General features: G+C 44.0%; 5 protein-coding genes across 5 annotated transcripts; 2 read left to right on the top strand and 3 right to left on the bottom strand.

Moving 5' to 3' along the window:
- Positions 1 to 36: 36 nt before the first annotated feature.
- On the top strand, positions 37 to 683 carry PAAG_01228 (hypothetical protein; the record flags this gene model as incomplete). Its single annotated transcript, XM_015844274.1, has 2 exons — positions 37 to 57; positions 120 to 683. The coding sequence occupies 2 exons, from the start codon at positions 37 to 39 to the stop codon at positions 681 to 683; spliced, it is 585 nt and encodes a 194-aa protein (XP_015701055.1).
- Positions 684 to 3,945: 3,262 nt separating this feature from the next.
- On the top strand, positions 3,946 to 5,049 carry PAAG_01227 (3-methyl-2-oxobutanoate hydroxymethyltransferase; the record flags this gene model as incomplete). Its single annotated transcript, XM_002797322.2, has 2 exons — positions 3,946 to 4,356; positions 4,438 to 5,049. 2 exons carry the CDS (start codon positions 3,946 to 3,948, stop codon positions 5,047 to 5,049), a joined length of 1,023 nt encoding a protein of 340 aa, XP_002797368.1.
- Positions 5,050 to 5,349: 300 nt separating this feature from the next.
- PAAG_01226 (hypothetical protein) lies at positions 5,350 to 6,393 on the bottom strand (the record flags this gene model as incomplete). The annotated part of the gene is made up of 3 exons (XM_002797321.2): positions 5,350 to 5,409; positions 5,517 to 5,716; positions 6,114 to 6,393. The coding sequence occupies 3 exons, from the start codon at positions 6,391 to 6,393 to the stop codon at positions 5,350 to 5,352; spliced, it is 540 nt and encodes a 179-aa protein (XP_002797367.1).
- A 3,279-nt stretch (positions 6,394 to 9,672) lies between these two features.
- Positions 9,673 to 10,414, bottom strand: PAAG_01225 (hypothetical protein; the record flags this gene model as incomplete). Its single annotated transcript, XM_002797320.2, has 2 exons — positions 9,673 to 10,180; positions 10,335 to 10,414. The coding sequence occupies 2 exons, from the start codon at positions 10,412 to 10,414 to the stop codon at positions 9,673 to 9,675; spliced, it is 588 nt and encodes a 195-aa protein (XP_002797366.2).
- Positions 10,415 to 11,975: 1,561 nt separating this feature from the next.
- PAAG_01224 (hypothetical protein) lies at positions 11,976 to 13,518 on the bottom strand (the record flags this gene model as incomplete). The annotated part of the gene is made up of 6 exons (XM_015844273.1): positions 11,976 to 12,233; positions 12,400 to 12,419; positions 12,511 to 12,771; positions 12,839 to 12,991; positions 13,112 to 13,390; positions 13,473 to 13,518. 6 exons carry the CDS (start codon positions 13,516 to 13,518, stop codon positions 11,976 to 11,978), a joined length of 1,017 nt encoding a protein of 338 aa, XP_015701054.1.
- Positions 13,519 to 13,971: the final 453 nt, after the last annotated feature.

Raw genomic sequence — 13,971 nt, 5'->3', positions numbered from 1 at the left:
GGAATAAATATTTTTCATCAGACGGTTAAAAAAGAGATGCAGGCCATTGTGAATCTGGTAAGCTGGAATGAATCCCTTATACCCCCGTGTGACAACGCTTAACGCTAATGGATATGCAGTTCCCAACATTTGACGAACGGAACCTCATTGCAGCTTTACAGGCGCTGACTATATACATGCTACTACTCCTCTTCCCTTCCAATAACCAGCCAGGGGTCTCATTAATTGATGAAAAGCTGATTGGAGAAGTGAATGGTTTAATCCGTTACGGTGTGTCGACTGGTCTGGTACTCGAAGAAGAGAGCAACCGCGTTCGACCCTTATGGGAATCATGGATCCACGTTTCGTGCAAACGACGAGCTCTTCTAAGTTTATATACGATACATTGGGCGTACAGTGCATTTTTCTGCTTACCACCTCTTAATTGTGCAGATGTAAGCAATATCCCCGCTCCTGCAGCGAAATACCTATGGGAAGCCAATTCAAAGGAGCAATGGGAGTCACTCTACAACCGCTGGTTAGTCCAATGGGATGGACCGTCGCTATGTCAACGGGAGCTCTTCGACATTTCTCGTGGAGTGCGAATGGGGCCCCGAGTGGAGTTGTGGCTTGAAGATGCGGACGAATTTGGCATGCTGTTTGTCGCGCTATGTAAGCATGAAACCCCTATGTTGATGTTTTGAGAAAGAGAAAAGCAACTCCGTTGGATGTACTCACGCGCTACGGTTTCTCTTAGTTAATTTGGTTGAATTTGAGCTGGATCCTGGTTGCACATAAATCCACTTTCTGGGTGGACTCCGTGTCCCGTTCGCATGACTGCAGTTTCTGGAACCATGGCGGGAATAGGCACCTAGGCAATTTTCACGTCGCGGTGGGGCATCCTTAACAAATGGAACGGTGTTGGGTAGTTCCTGACACAACGCCTTGGGTATGTGAGATTGAGTCGAGCGAGTTCCTCGGTCGACCAAACTCTTTCGAAAGTAAGACGAGGCGGAAGTGTCATCATACTTAACGGATGGCATTACACCCATTCTTCAGACGATGCAATCAACCGATTCGTTTCTCCTTGAAGGTTCTGAACTACGCCATGTTTCTGGTTAGTGTGGGATTAAGAGTTGGTTGAATTTCATGGCGTTTCAGCGATAGGCCCTTTCGGCGTGGATAGCCTGTGGACTTTCGTTTCACCTGTCTGATTTCCTTCCTTTCCCCTTTCCTCTTGCTTTTCGTGCGAGATGGGATGGTGTACATGTTTTATTATAAGGGTAAATTTGCTGAATCCAAGGAGCTGCTTTTTTCTCTCTGTTTTCTCTCTTTCCACTTTTGAATATCAACTAGAAAATATGGCGGGGGACCTTGTAAACTTGATTTTTGGTATATAATTCATTTTTTTTTGTTCGTTTTTGTACTTTTTCCTGCTGGCCTGTCAGGCTGATGATCTGTTAACTGAGTAACTGCCTTCAACTACATGGAGAGGAGTCTTCTTATCCACTTTTAGGCAGCTAATATACAGTCAGGCCAATACGAGCCTTTGCCGGTAATCGTGTTCACTCTCCCGGAAGATACGTCTCATGGTACTAACTAGGTCTCATGGTGATAGCATTCTTTGAGACCAGAATGTCTGCGTGAAATATTCGCGGGGAGAGACAGGAACGGCCGAATCTCGATCTTAACCTCGAGACTGATGAAACCTCTTTAGGCAAAATTGAGCGATTGTTTTGTATATGTATATATATATATATATATATGAGATGCCCCTACTTGCGAGGATTTCACTTCCATCGGCCTACGTCTCGTCCCTTAGGCTCGCGATCGGTAAAACTTGGGATTCGTGTGGCAGCTATACTATTGAGTTCACATAACTATACGTGAGGGTTGTATGTGAAAATGCATTTCCTCCAGTTCAAACAAACATATTTCAAGGGTTTGAAGTGGGGATAAACCAACACTCCTCGAGAGGCAAATAAAATCCTTCATTCAACGCATATGTCGCGTCAACGGGGTGAGTGACCTAAAGCGACGGACTGCCTGATGCAACAAGTAGTCTTTCCTCAACGGGTGTGTGACGCACATGCGATTATTCCCATGAGTAGATCTTGGATTATCTCCTAATCCCTCAAAAGAGGAACCCCTCCCTCCGTACCAAAGGGACCTCAGTGATATGTGGGCATCCGTCGGCTACAGAACCGGAGGACGACATATCTCCGATTAAAATACCACCGATACCTGTGGGCTCGGGTTTTCCCCGCAGGAATCTGGGCCAAATGCCAACGCACACCATAATATTGATTTTCCCGATTTACAGTGAGCGTTAGAAAAGATATCGAGGAGTGAGCCACCAAAACTGGAAATCTGGTAAACTCCGTCTCAATTTCAACTAGAAGTCAGTCCGACAACCTTTTACAAAAAAATCATTAAAACTTGTTTCCGGGTCAATTGCTGCAGGATTTGAAATGGAAGGAGTTCATCTAAGCTAGTCAAATCCATACGGAGATTTAGGAGGTGTCTGACATTATGATATTGGCAAATGCAGCTCATGAAACCCAATATCACTAATAGCGGCTTGAAGGACATTCAGGGAATACCCTCCCATAATTCGTGGCGCTAGGAATAATTATAGACAATCCAACCTGCCTCCCAAGTGCTGGGGTTGTGATCATGGATCATATGGTTCTTGCAAGAGGCGCTGGAACTCATTGAGGAATTAAATTCTGCCCTTATTCTCCGCATTATCCGAAATTGGCTGCCATTTTCCATTTTGAATATCATGCGGACAACTGCTTGGAACAAATTCACGGATCGGTTGAAAGTGACATTGCGTGATCCGTTGGTGTATACGGTTGTCAGCCTTCATAACATATTGGTCGTGTTGCATTTGTCGAATTCCAACAAAAGATTGACTGCTACCACCACAACGGTCTGTATGGGGCAACCTTGTCACGGAAAAGATTGCGCCAGGAGCAATAGGTCATTAGAAGCAGAGACACTTAGTATAGGGTAAACTACTTTTGAGTTGGCGATCCAATTTTAGAAGTATAATGCTCGGAGGGTATTTGATTGTCATGTATAATCCAAGTTTTGGTTTTGGGGGGGGTGAGGAGCGTGCGTTAATGACAGATATATGGCAAAAGCTAACTCTGTCGGAAATGGGTCAGCAGAAAAGGATGGCAACGCGCTATGAGAGCCAATGAATGAGCATCCGTAAATTTATGGTTGCAGGTCTTAATATTCGGGTAGCACATTGCATTGTGGACGGGACTCGCGGGAGGACAAAATCCGGAAACCAGGAATGTATTTCGAGTGTACTTCGAGAAGTAATGCTATCCATTGCCCAAAAAAGAATGCGTTGTTGCACTGAGAACAATGCCAGTCGGTACACAAACCGTTCAGCTTCCGACGTTGATGAGGGGCGTGTCTAAGCAGTTTTGAACTGCACCGTCGTCGTTACCTATAGATATCGTAGAAGGCACACAAAGATATTAAGCGCCATCCATTTATAATGCGTCAGGTTTACATCCTCCCGACGGGGGAGAGGGGATACAAAGCGTGCCTTTTTGTTGGAAGTCTTAGATTAGGATCAGGGGTAACTAGGTGATAATTGTTGATGTTGATGTTAGATACGGTTCCCCGCGCGGGCCATGCTACTGATGTAAGCTGACTATGACGTCACAAATATGCTTAATCATCCGCGGCTGCGCGACCTCGGTTCGGGCGACGGAACGGAAAAACAAGGACGGCAATTAGTTCAACTTCTAAAAGATTCTCTGGTGTACGCTGCATATACCAGCACGTCGTCGAATTATATATAAACCACCGATTGCATTGTCTGTCTTCAGAAAAATATGAATTTCAATTTTTCTCATGTTTTGCTGCGGGATTATCCACCAAATTGTGTCCCGCACCAGTTTTCCCAAAATCCCGGTTGAACCGGCTGAATTACCGATTACAATGGGCCTCCGCCTCCCCGTTCGGTTGGTCAAGCTAACGTTTTCCACTGCTGTCCAATGTCCACCCCGCTGGTTACCCCTCGCTTCCATATCTGCTGTAACAAGCTCGGGCCCCTCGGGGCGTCAAGTCCGTCGCAGCTCTCATTCTCCAATGGGCGCACCCGTCACGCGCAAGAAAGTCACTATCAAGTCACTGCAGGCGCTCTATAAAAAAGATGAGCCCATCACTATGCTCACAGCACATGATTTTCCAAGTGGACATGTTGCAGAAGCTGCTGGAATGGATATGGTCCTCGTCGGGGATAGCTTGGCAATGGTTGCCCTTGGCATGGACGACACTAGCGAGGTGTGCTTGGACGAGATGATACTGCATTGCCGCAGTGTATCCCGTGCAGTTGGGTCAGCTTTCACTGTAGGTTTGGATATATATTGCTACATCTCATCCCGCATGCTTTGGCCCCACCGCAATCACTAACTGAGCTTCCTGCATTAGGTTGGTGACTTGCCAATGGGTTCATATGAGATATCCCCCGAGCAAGGCGTCGCGTCTGCCATACGTATCGTTAAAGAAGGACGAGTACAGAGCGTCAAACTAGAAGGGGGCGAAGAGATGGCACCAACTATCAAAGCCATCACGCAGGCTGGGATTCCAGTTGTTGCCCATGTTGGTCTGACACCCCAACGCCAGAACTCCCTTGGAGGTTTCCTCGTCCAAGGTAAATCAACCGCTAGCGCTTTAAGGATCCTCAAAGATGCACTTGCAGTGCAAGAGGCTGGGGCGTTCATGGTTGTCCTGGAAGCGGTTCCATCGGAAATAGCTCGCATCATCACCAAAAAGTTAAGAATCCCAACCATCGGAATCGGGGCAGGCAAAGGTTGCTCAGGACAAGTCCTAGTTCAGGTCGATATGACCGGGAATTTCCCACCAGGACGCTATCTCCCGAAATTTGTGAAGAAGTACGGCGATGTATGGAACGAAAGCTTGAAAGCAATCGAGCATTATAGAGATGAAGTCAAGAAGCGTGAATATCCTTCTCCGGAGTACACATACCCCATGGCAAAGGAAGACCTCCAGGAGTTTGAGAAATTGGTAGATAGAGATTAGAAACCACATTTCTTTTACAGTTTTAATGTACATAGTCATATATGCCCTTTGCATTCCATTTATCTCGAGAGTTCGGAAGCCTCATTTTTGGTTTGTGTTTGTTTTGGTTTTATGGGTGGACAATTTCTTGCTGCTTTTGTCCAGTTCTTTGTCCAGCATTCATACCACTGTAGAAGCGGACTATTATTTTTTGTTATCGTCTCCACGATCGTGTTCGATTGCAAGTTTGGTGAGAAATTTCGACCATATTGGTTTCGCCAATGCTGACAAGAGGGCCAAGTCCACCTGGCTCGTAACTTATCATCCAAAAGCCGGTGTCATTGAGTATGCCACAATAAGTTGATCATCCGTTTTAAAACACTAGAGCATCCGATATAGGTTCGAAAGTTAACTTATATAGCTATATCACAGCTCCTGGATGATGACTAAATTATACGGAAAGGAAATTATACAGAAAAGAGACTTACCCTCCAAAGGCCCCCAACTCCTTCGTCCAGCCCAGGAGCGAAGACACTATTCACATAGCAAAAGACGGAATCAGTGTCCTTACAATCAAGCTTCTTTCGTAGGAACTTGACCACTGTCTCGAATTTTTGAGAGGCGCTGATTTTGAAAACGCGGTTTCTCAGGATGGGTGCGGAAGGTAGTGGTTGAAAACGGACAGTTACTAATACCATAAATAACATAGAAAAAACAGAGTCAGCTCCCACTGTGCGCTTCGACTGCGCTGATTTGAGGAATAAAATGAGCGTAATGTACGAAGAAAGTCGAATAATGGCAAAATATTGACAAAAGCTTATTAACATCCCACAAAGAGGGGCATAAATATGATGATATTGGCAGGGTAGTTATTGCGTAATGGACGGCATTGTTCGTGGCAAGACAGAGTAGGAGAAGAGTCGGAATCACATTGGTTGAGCCCACTCCAGATTGCCGCAAATTCGTAAAGCTAAAACATACGTAAAACGCCAGAAGATAACCAGAAACAGACGGTTAAGATAAACATTCATCCATGTAATACATCAGAAAGGGATGGTCGGTTAAACCACGGTAAAATGGCGTACCTTTGCCGGAATCGATGGGCTCCACAACAGCCAGTGCTTGATGCGCGTCCTTTGGCAAGCTGGTGAGCACAACCGATGCCGACATTGTCAAAGGAAGATCAGCTCCATGGTCTTCATCAGGGATGGGTGTCGTTGGTGTCCCTTTGCCACCGTTATCATTGTTGCTACGCGAAGACCGGCTGACTTGTCTGCTGGTCAGTCCAAGGCCGCGGTTTGAGATTCGCAGAGACGTTGATTTGGACGGGTCTGGTGGAGGAGAAGGAGATGAGGATGAAGCCATAGTAGTTCTTTTGCGCTATATACGTAGATGATCTTCCTTAGACAGCCGCTATTATTGTTGCGCAGTCGGTTTCTTTTTAGTTGTATAGGTTAAGTCGAGAGGTGGGATGTGTGAAAGTTGGGCTGCGAAGAAGCCAAGATTACCTTTTCTGTTTCGTGCAACCTTTTGTTAGTTAACTAGTTAACGTTAACCAATTAATGTCAAACTATATGATTGATTAGTCTAACATTTCCATTTCCTCGCGCCAGAACATTAATTATATTTGTGAATGAAAATTTCACCTGCTATTTGATCAACAACAGACAATGCCGGTTGTGTTTTGTTTTGCGCACAGTTCCTCCTGACAGACTTTACCATCTCAGAACGCGCTCAGCAAAATCTCCAAGAGTGGGCTTCCAGCACACAGCTCTTCAAAACTGAATAAATGGGTCCTATAGCCCTATTTGACAACAGTGGCTTATTTAGTCAATGGCGAAACTGGCATAATTCAGGAAATGTGTCTTGCTTGTCGCTGGTATAGTTACCATAACGATTCTACCAAGGTTCAGTCATTTCACATCGAATTACAAATGACTTGAAGGTAGTTAACTGCCCGTTAGGTTTTAGGATTGAGCTCCAAATGGCATCCGTACCTCAAAATCTCATATACCTTTAAGTAGTTATAACAAATGTTATTTATTAGGCACTACTCAACGGATCTGAGCTGAACGACAAATTCACATAGCACATATCTCTTCTAAGAGTGGTTCATTTTCTTTCAATATCTTGGGATACTTATTTGCACAGAGAGATCGTACTACATTATCTTGATGACCACCCTTGACAGGCAGTGATATTAAGCTGGCACATGAACATAAGAGTCAAATGGCTCTAGAACGCTAAACGTGAATTGTTTTTGGTAAGATGTATGTGGGTAACAATACATGACCTAGCCATGTATATGATGTATTGTCTCATCGCTTTCTGATTAATCTTGGTGTCCTTCAAGCATTTGTAGAGGCATAAAATATAACTAACACTACCTAGTTGGATGATCAACATATCTCAAACCACCAGAGAACTGGGTCACCAAGATGGTAAGAAATATTACGCCTCCGGCTTGAAACAAAAAGAATAGGAACTTTTGGTGCAGAAGTTTACTTTGGGTCTGGGTCGTATCAGCTGCCTAAGGGGGTCATTCTGTCATGTTACTTTCCATAGGATATTTTCTGTGGGACGTTAGATTTTTGTATGCCAGAACAAGTCAAGCCTGGTGCATTAAAATATGAATAGTCAGTAACGGACCGTCCATGTAAAGTCCCAGCGGAGACAACGCATCAACTTAGGTAAATTATTTATTTGCAAGTATCAACTTTGATGTCTTTCACATTGCCATGAACATGATTATATTCACCGCCCATAGTTCTGCTGGTAAATGTTAATTTCCCTCATAATATCAGAATACTTGAATTGTCATTTTAAAGGCAGTAGAGAATAACACAGAGAGTATTTCAGCAGGGCATTTTCGTTGCTGGCAATCATTCCACACTTCCGATATCACTTTACAGATTTTGTCGTGTAGCAGATACAAAAGTTGGACATGAAGTAGATTAGGAGCCTCCTAAACTAGCGCTTTGGTATATCTTGTGATTCTACGTATGTATACTGCTATGTGGAATAGGGATTTAACATATTTGTCCTACAGAGTCCAATTTACTTCCAATTATCAGAATCTGATAGGCGAAAGGGAAGATTGTGACACTATTTTCTAGCTAGCCTGGAAGCTATGGCCTGCTATTGGGTATTCCTGTTTACTTAGTGAAACACCAGACAATTAATAGCTATAATTACTCCCATGCCCGATGATGGTATTTGCTGGTTGCAACCTATGCTACCATATGTTTTGGCAAATTATATATATTCCACTAATTTTTGGACTACTCAACATGGATGTTGGACATAGATAAAGGGAATGGATACATCCAACCATAGTTTTACTTTCTAGAGTGAGCTCGACGGGAGGATCATGAGTGTATATGAGCCAGGTCTACATTAGCTGATAATTGAAATATGATTTTAGATGTTCGACTAAGGAAGCAATCAATCTCAAGTCCGCTGCGGATAAGAGACCAGGTCATCTAGTATTCTTCCCATCTAGTGATACAACTCTCATCATGTCACTTTCATAGATCAATATTGAAATTGATTCTCTTATGTATTTCCTGCCAGACTGTGCAACCTGTAGAAATATAAACAGATGAAAGAATTGGAATGCCAAGACTCACGTAGTGACATGATCATTGAAGAACCAAACAAAGCAGCTCATTAGATGAGGTTTGATATTTTCAATGATGGGTCCTGTGAATCTCCAAGCAACTAAGATGGTGTTTCATTTGTAAGAAGGGTCGGTGCAGATAAACTTAATCTAAGGTTTGACTAGCTCCCGAACGTGAACCAGGCAATCGCACTTTGACCCCTGTCAGCAAAGCTTAAATCAGCCTTAAAAGAATCCAAGTTCCCTCGCAAACAACGTCTATTTTCTCCATGGAACGGAAACACGAAGGCGTATTTTGGACTCATACTACTAGCTTTATTGAGTCTTTAATGTTGTATTTTCCTATATGATTTCTTGATTTAAATGCTACAAGGTCACAGTTCCACATAGAGTTAGAGGTTTGTCTGTGATACTTGATCCCTAACAAACAGCCAGTCCTTTATTGAGGCTTGAGAATTTATCATCACACCTGAAATACGACATAACCACCCACAATTATTCACCTAATATTTAATTAATTACGACGTAGATTGGCATTTATCAAGTTCCAGGATTGTAGCTTGTAATTGCTGAAGCTGATGATGGCGCCGTGGGCCTCTCATAGCGGTGTCTCCTGATCTGATCATCAAATTGTGACAATGAAAAGTAGAAACAAATTCCATTTCCTTATTCTAAACTGCATTCATGAAGTGGTTTTAAACATGAGTAGTGTGATGTTTCAGACACCAAGAGCTTCATTATCGTTTTTGTTCACTAATTGCATAAATAAATGAACTCTACCTGTACAATACATCTCTGGTCATGTCTGAACTAGGTATTAAAATAACTGACTTGCAACTTGACATGCAGAACACAACTATCAACGTAAACAAGAATGAGATTCATACATATCTACCCGTTCACACCCTTACTATCCATGACTGATGGCCAAATTCCACCAATTTCCCGTGTCGCTTCAATGGTTCCTCCTTACTTGGGTCAGACTCCATCCAGCCAGCCAGTGACAACGATGCGTTGTTCCGTGTTTACAGCGCAAACGTAAGGCACATAACGACAAGAATACCCGCAAGGCCCGCAACCGAGAAGTCGACTAGATCGGGAGCACTACTGCTAAGTTCGACAGGGGGGTTCTGGGGTGGTGGTACGTAGCCGGGGCTTGTAGCGTTGGGAGAAATGTTTAGGGTGAAGGAAGGTGTATGGATTGGAATTGTTGAAGGAGGGTTGCTCTCTGGTGGAGGAACAGGATAGTCGATTGGAGTTGCCTCCGCTGGAGGTGGATACGTTGGTGAATTGGGTGTCGCTTCTGGTGGTGGAGCGGAGACAGGAACCTCTGGAGGAGCTGTTTCTTCAGGCGGAGCACCAGGGTAAGGTCCGGTTAGTCCGGGTGGTCGCCAAATTGTATATGTAGGGTGTCCATCCGTTCGTTCCTCTTCTGGATTACGGGGATGTTCTGGGGTTTCATCCGCCGGGTAAAAGGGATATTCAGGCTCTTTACCCCCATCCGGGGTTGTTGGCGATGGCGACACAGGTGTCCTACTGAGAAAGGTTACCAGTGAGTTATTGAGTCCAGTGGCGTGAATAATCATAGAGCAAATTTCGCTCTTTGATACAATGTCTTTCAGATTCTCCAAATAGGAGAGGGCGTTTATGAACAACAAGGACGACATAAGAGAGTAACTTGACATACAATTCGGCCTCGTCTACCATTGCTGGCGCCGCAAAGGCAATACTGGAAAAGGCCAAGATAATAAGGTATTTGGCATGCATATTGGAATATCTAGCTCTTGGGTTTGGGTTCTCACGGGGAGAATGTCTCGATTCAAGCGAGTGGAAGGGGTATATTTGATACCAAAGATTAGGGGAAATAGAGATTGTGAGACTAGAGAGAAAGAGGCGGATCGTGTGTTAAATATCAAAAACCCCTTCGAAGACACATTGAGCTATATCTTCGCTGGGGTATTTTTGTCTATCGATTTTAGGTAAATTGACCATGGGCTCACTGAGTTGTGTGTGGCAATCGAGTTTCAATTGTTCAGCAGCTAGCGATATGCATTGGTCTAAAATGAGAGTAGTCGGGTTCCTGTAAGGTTCATTCAACCTGCTCGGAGCGGTGGGAGTACAGTACATGCAGGTACACGGAGCAACCCACAGCAGCTCGTTCTTGGGTCATATCGAATAGCGCCGGAATCGGTAACTCGTCGAGTTGTCAAGGGAATATCGCCTAGGCCTAGACGGCCAATTGGAAAGTATCAACACTGATGTTATTGACACAAAGGAGTACAAATCGACAATCCTGTAACATAGTACCTGTCCATGGTTATGCTTGAAGCATTGTCAGGGAGTGTCAAACACGCCCATGACATTGACACCCATCACTATTGACTGGAATCATCAAAGCAATTTTGCGTAGCAGAATCTCAATACATTTGCATGGCCACTCAATGGGTGCAGCTAAAGTTTGAGAACACTGAGAAAATACTGAGGCTTTCAAAGTATGGAAGGTTAAAATCTGCATGACCTGTAACTAAGTAGTTCGGTGGTTGACATCTATTAACTTAGTTAATTTTGGAAGTTAGTAAACTCACTCCTTAACCAGCTGTGGCTAATTAGTAGTTAACTAATTCTTAAAAATTCAACCTGACATCAATCTCTATCCACCAAGAAAATTGATGGCGAACTTTAGCAGACACATGAGGGTGATAGTCCTTGTGTTTTACGGAAAAGTGGTTTCTTATATTGCAGGCTATTTCTCTCCTTACACTCCTGATCTGCCCAGTCGACATTGTTTTTCTTTCCTCACCTGTGCACAGTTGAGGACCCCTGAAATATCAGCAATGCTCCCATCCAATTCTGTTCTTGTTTTGCCTTACACTGTTCCACTGATGTTTGGTCGCTCTTCCTGGGATAAGGTGCTTTTGGATGTCCCCCATCGACCTGGAGTTGACCAAATTCGTCATCTAATCCACGTTTTGAGGAGATACAAATGTCTGTACCACAGCAGCCCGACTTTCCTCGGGCCAACCAGAGCAGAATTTCTACCACATGGGTCTACCATCCAAGGAAAGACAATACCTGACTATGGAAAACTTCATGACACACCTGTTATTCGTCGAGGTTGAAAAATAACAATGACAAAATACATGATTGTGTTGAACATCACAGTTCTTTCGGTTGAAGACACCTTCAAACAAATTTGTTTTCATTAGACTGACACTTCATTGTTATGCTGTTATCATTAACACTGACAAACATGTAACTGAACTCGAAATTTTCTCTCAACCAATACGAAACCGGATCCATGAAGATGTTTGATCTGGGCCCCTAGGAATTAGAACAGGACCCTGATAGCGTTGAATAACACACAACCTATTCCTATATAATTCTGAGCGTGGATCTCGCTCCTCTCCCCTGCGATTGGTTTACGACTGGTGTGGCTCGGGATTGGCGTGCTTGCGGCAACACTATGGGCGGTACCATTCCTACCAGCGGCGGCCTTGCTGCTCGGATGAAGGCCATTTGTCAATGCTGGCCCCACCGTAGACGTGGTGGTTGTTGATGCTCCGTTACTACATTCAGCACCGGGAGTCTATGAAGAAATTCAGCAAGTATTAGTATATGTATGGCTTTCGGTTACAAGGTAAATGGACACACGGTTAATCATGGGCTGACATATCCCGGGAAGAAACATGATATGCCAAATAAAAAAGGGAACCATAGGACAGTGTGGTGTTTGTGTTTCATGCGCCACATACAATCCAGGTCCGTCGAGTTTCTGAGACGGATCGAATTGAAGACAACAAGGAACTCCTTATGCCCATGAAACAAGAGTTGCAATGAACATGACCCTTCCCATTTATACATACCCTTCAATCCGCAATTATTTTTCGATGATGTCGCAGAGGCTGCAGAAGTCTCCAGTACGGTGATGGTAGATGGAGAAGTCTCTGTGTCTCTATCTGTGCCATGGTTGTTTATTTTCCCATCTACTGCTTTGACAGATTGCCAGTTTCCCGTTTGATCGGCATACTCATACATTCTTCCCGTCGAATAATCGGCCACTTTTATGGATTTAACGTACATAACGAAAGGGGCTGCGGAATAGTCGACTTTACCTCCAGCCCATTCTAGTATATCCACTCTCAGCTTTTCCCCGAAATAAGAATAACAATGATTGCGGATAATTAAACTTACCAATAGTTTCCAGTTGATTTCTTTCAGGATCACCTCCCACCCAGTTACCAACCTGAATAAGAGCCGGTGTTTGTGGATAGCTCTGGCCGGATTCTGCCGCGGTAGCAACTCTAATTGTGGCTCCATCAATCTTCCAAACTATCCTCTCGCTATCTCAGTCAATGGTGTATGTTCGGAAGTTGTCCTGGTTCCCCGGGTTGAAGTGATTTTGGCCTCCGGTGTGATTTAGAAGTCTTTTTCCATAATAGTTGGTCTGGATTTGCATGCTATCACGGCCAATCCACTCAAAATCGACTTCGTCTCCGCAATCAGATTCCAGGACAACACTGCTAACAACTCCTTGGCCCGGTGATGTCCTCATAGTGACATCCACTCTTCCAAACATTATATAGAAGTTGGATATGAGCTCTGCTTTTATCCCATCTTTTTCAATTGCTAATACACCGCCATTTTCCCCATTCTTGATATCTTTTGACAGATCCCAGTTTTCCGGACGTCCTTTAGTCAAATCAACTTCAATGGATTTCCCCAGAGCCTTATTCGGTGGACAAGCTGGGCAGGTACTCTCAGAATCTGATTCTTGTACTATGGACTCTGCGAAATATAGACGGGATTGAACTACGATGCTACTCACACTTTTTGAGAGGATCGCATGCGGTGTATGTTTGGCCTAACGCCATGTAAAACAAACAGAAGGCGATGGATAATAGTTGAAGCCGAAGCTGGCGCAACATGCTGGGCAATCCAGGAGAACAGGAAATGTTCAGATTTGATGAATGGTGTTAGCGGCTTGTGGAGGGGTGGTGGGGAAACAGGATATGATAAAGGATGGGCTTCAAGTCAGCTAAGTTTCATTTTGGAAACATTTCGCATTATTTAGAGGAGGGATATTATCCAAGGGCCAGGTTGAATGCACTAGTTGTTTTGCCGACTATGCGAGTACCCACATACTGTATACATACTAAACATACAAAGAAATCAACAATCCCTGGTTATTAAAATCATGATAGAGGCGATTTTACATTATTTTACTGATTATCGTACAACTGCTCTTCTTATAATCTGTCAGAAAAATATTCCTTCCCTGTTCCTGGGGAGCCAAAATGAGCAGGGATTATCCATCTGGGATTTGT

This window comes from Paracoccidioides lutzii (assembly GCF_000150705.2).
Source record: "Paracoccidioides lutzii Pb01 unplaced genomic scaffold supercont2.2, whole genome shotgun sequence".
Classification (NCBI taxonomy): Eukaryota; Fungi; Ascomycota; class Eurotiomycetes; order Onygenales; family Ajellomycetaceae; genus Paracoccidioides; species Paracoccidioides lutzii.
The sequence above is the reverse complement of the archived record's forward strand: the minus strand, read 5'-3'. Positions and strand labels throughout refer to the sequence as shown.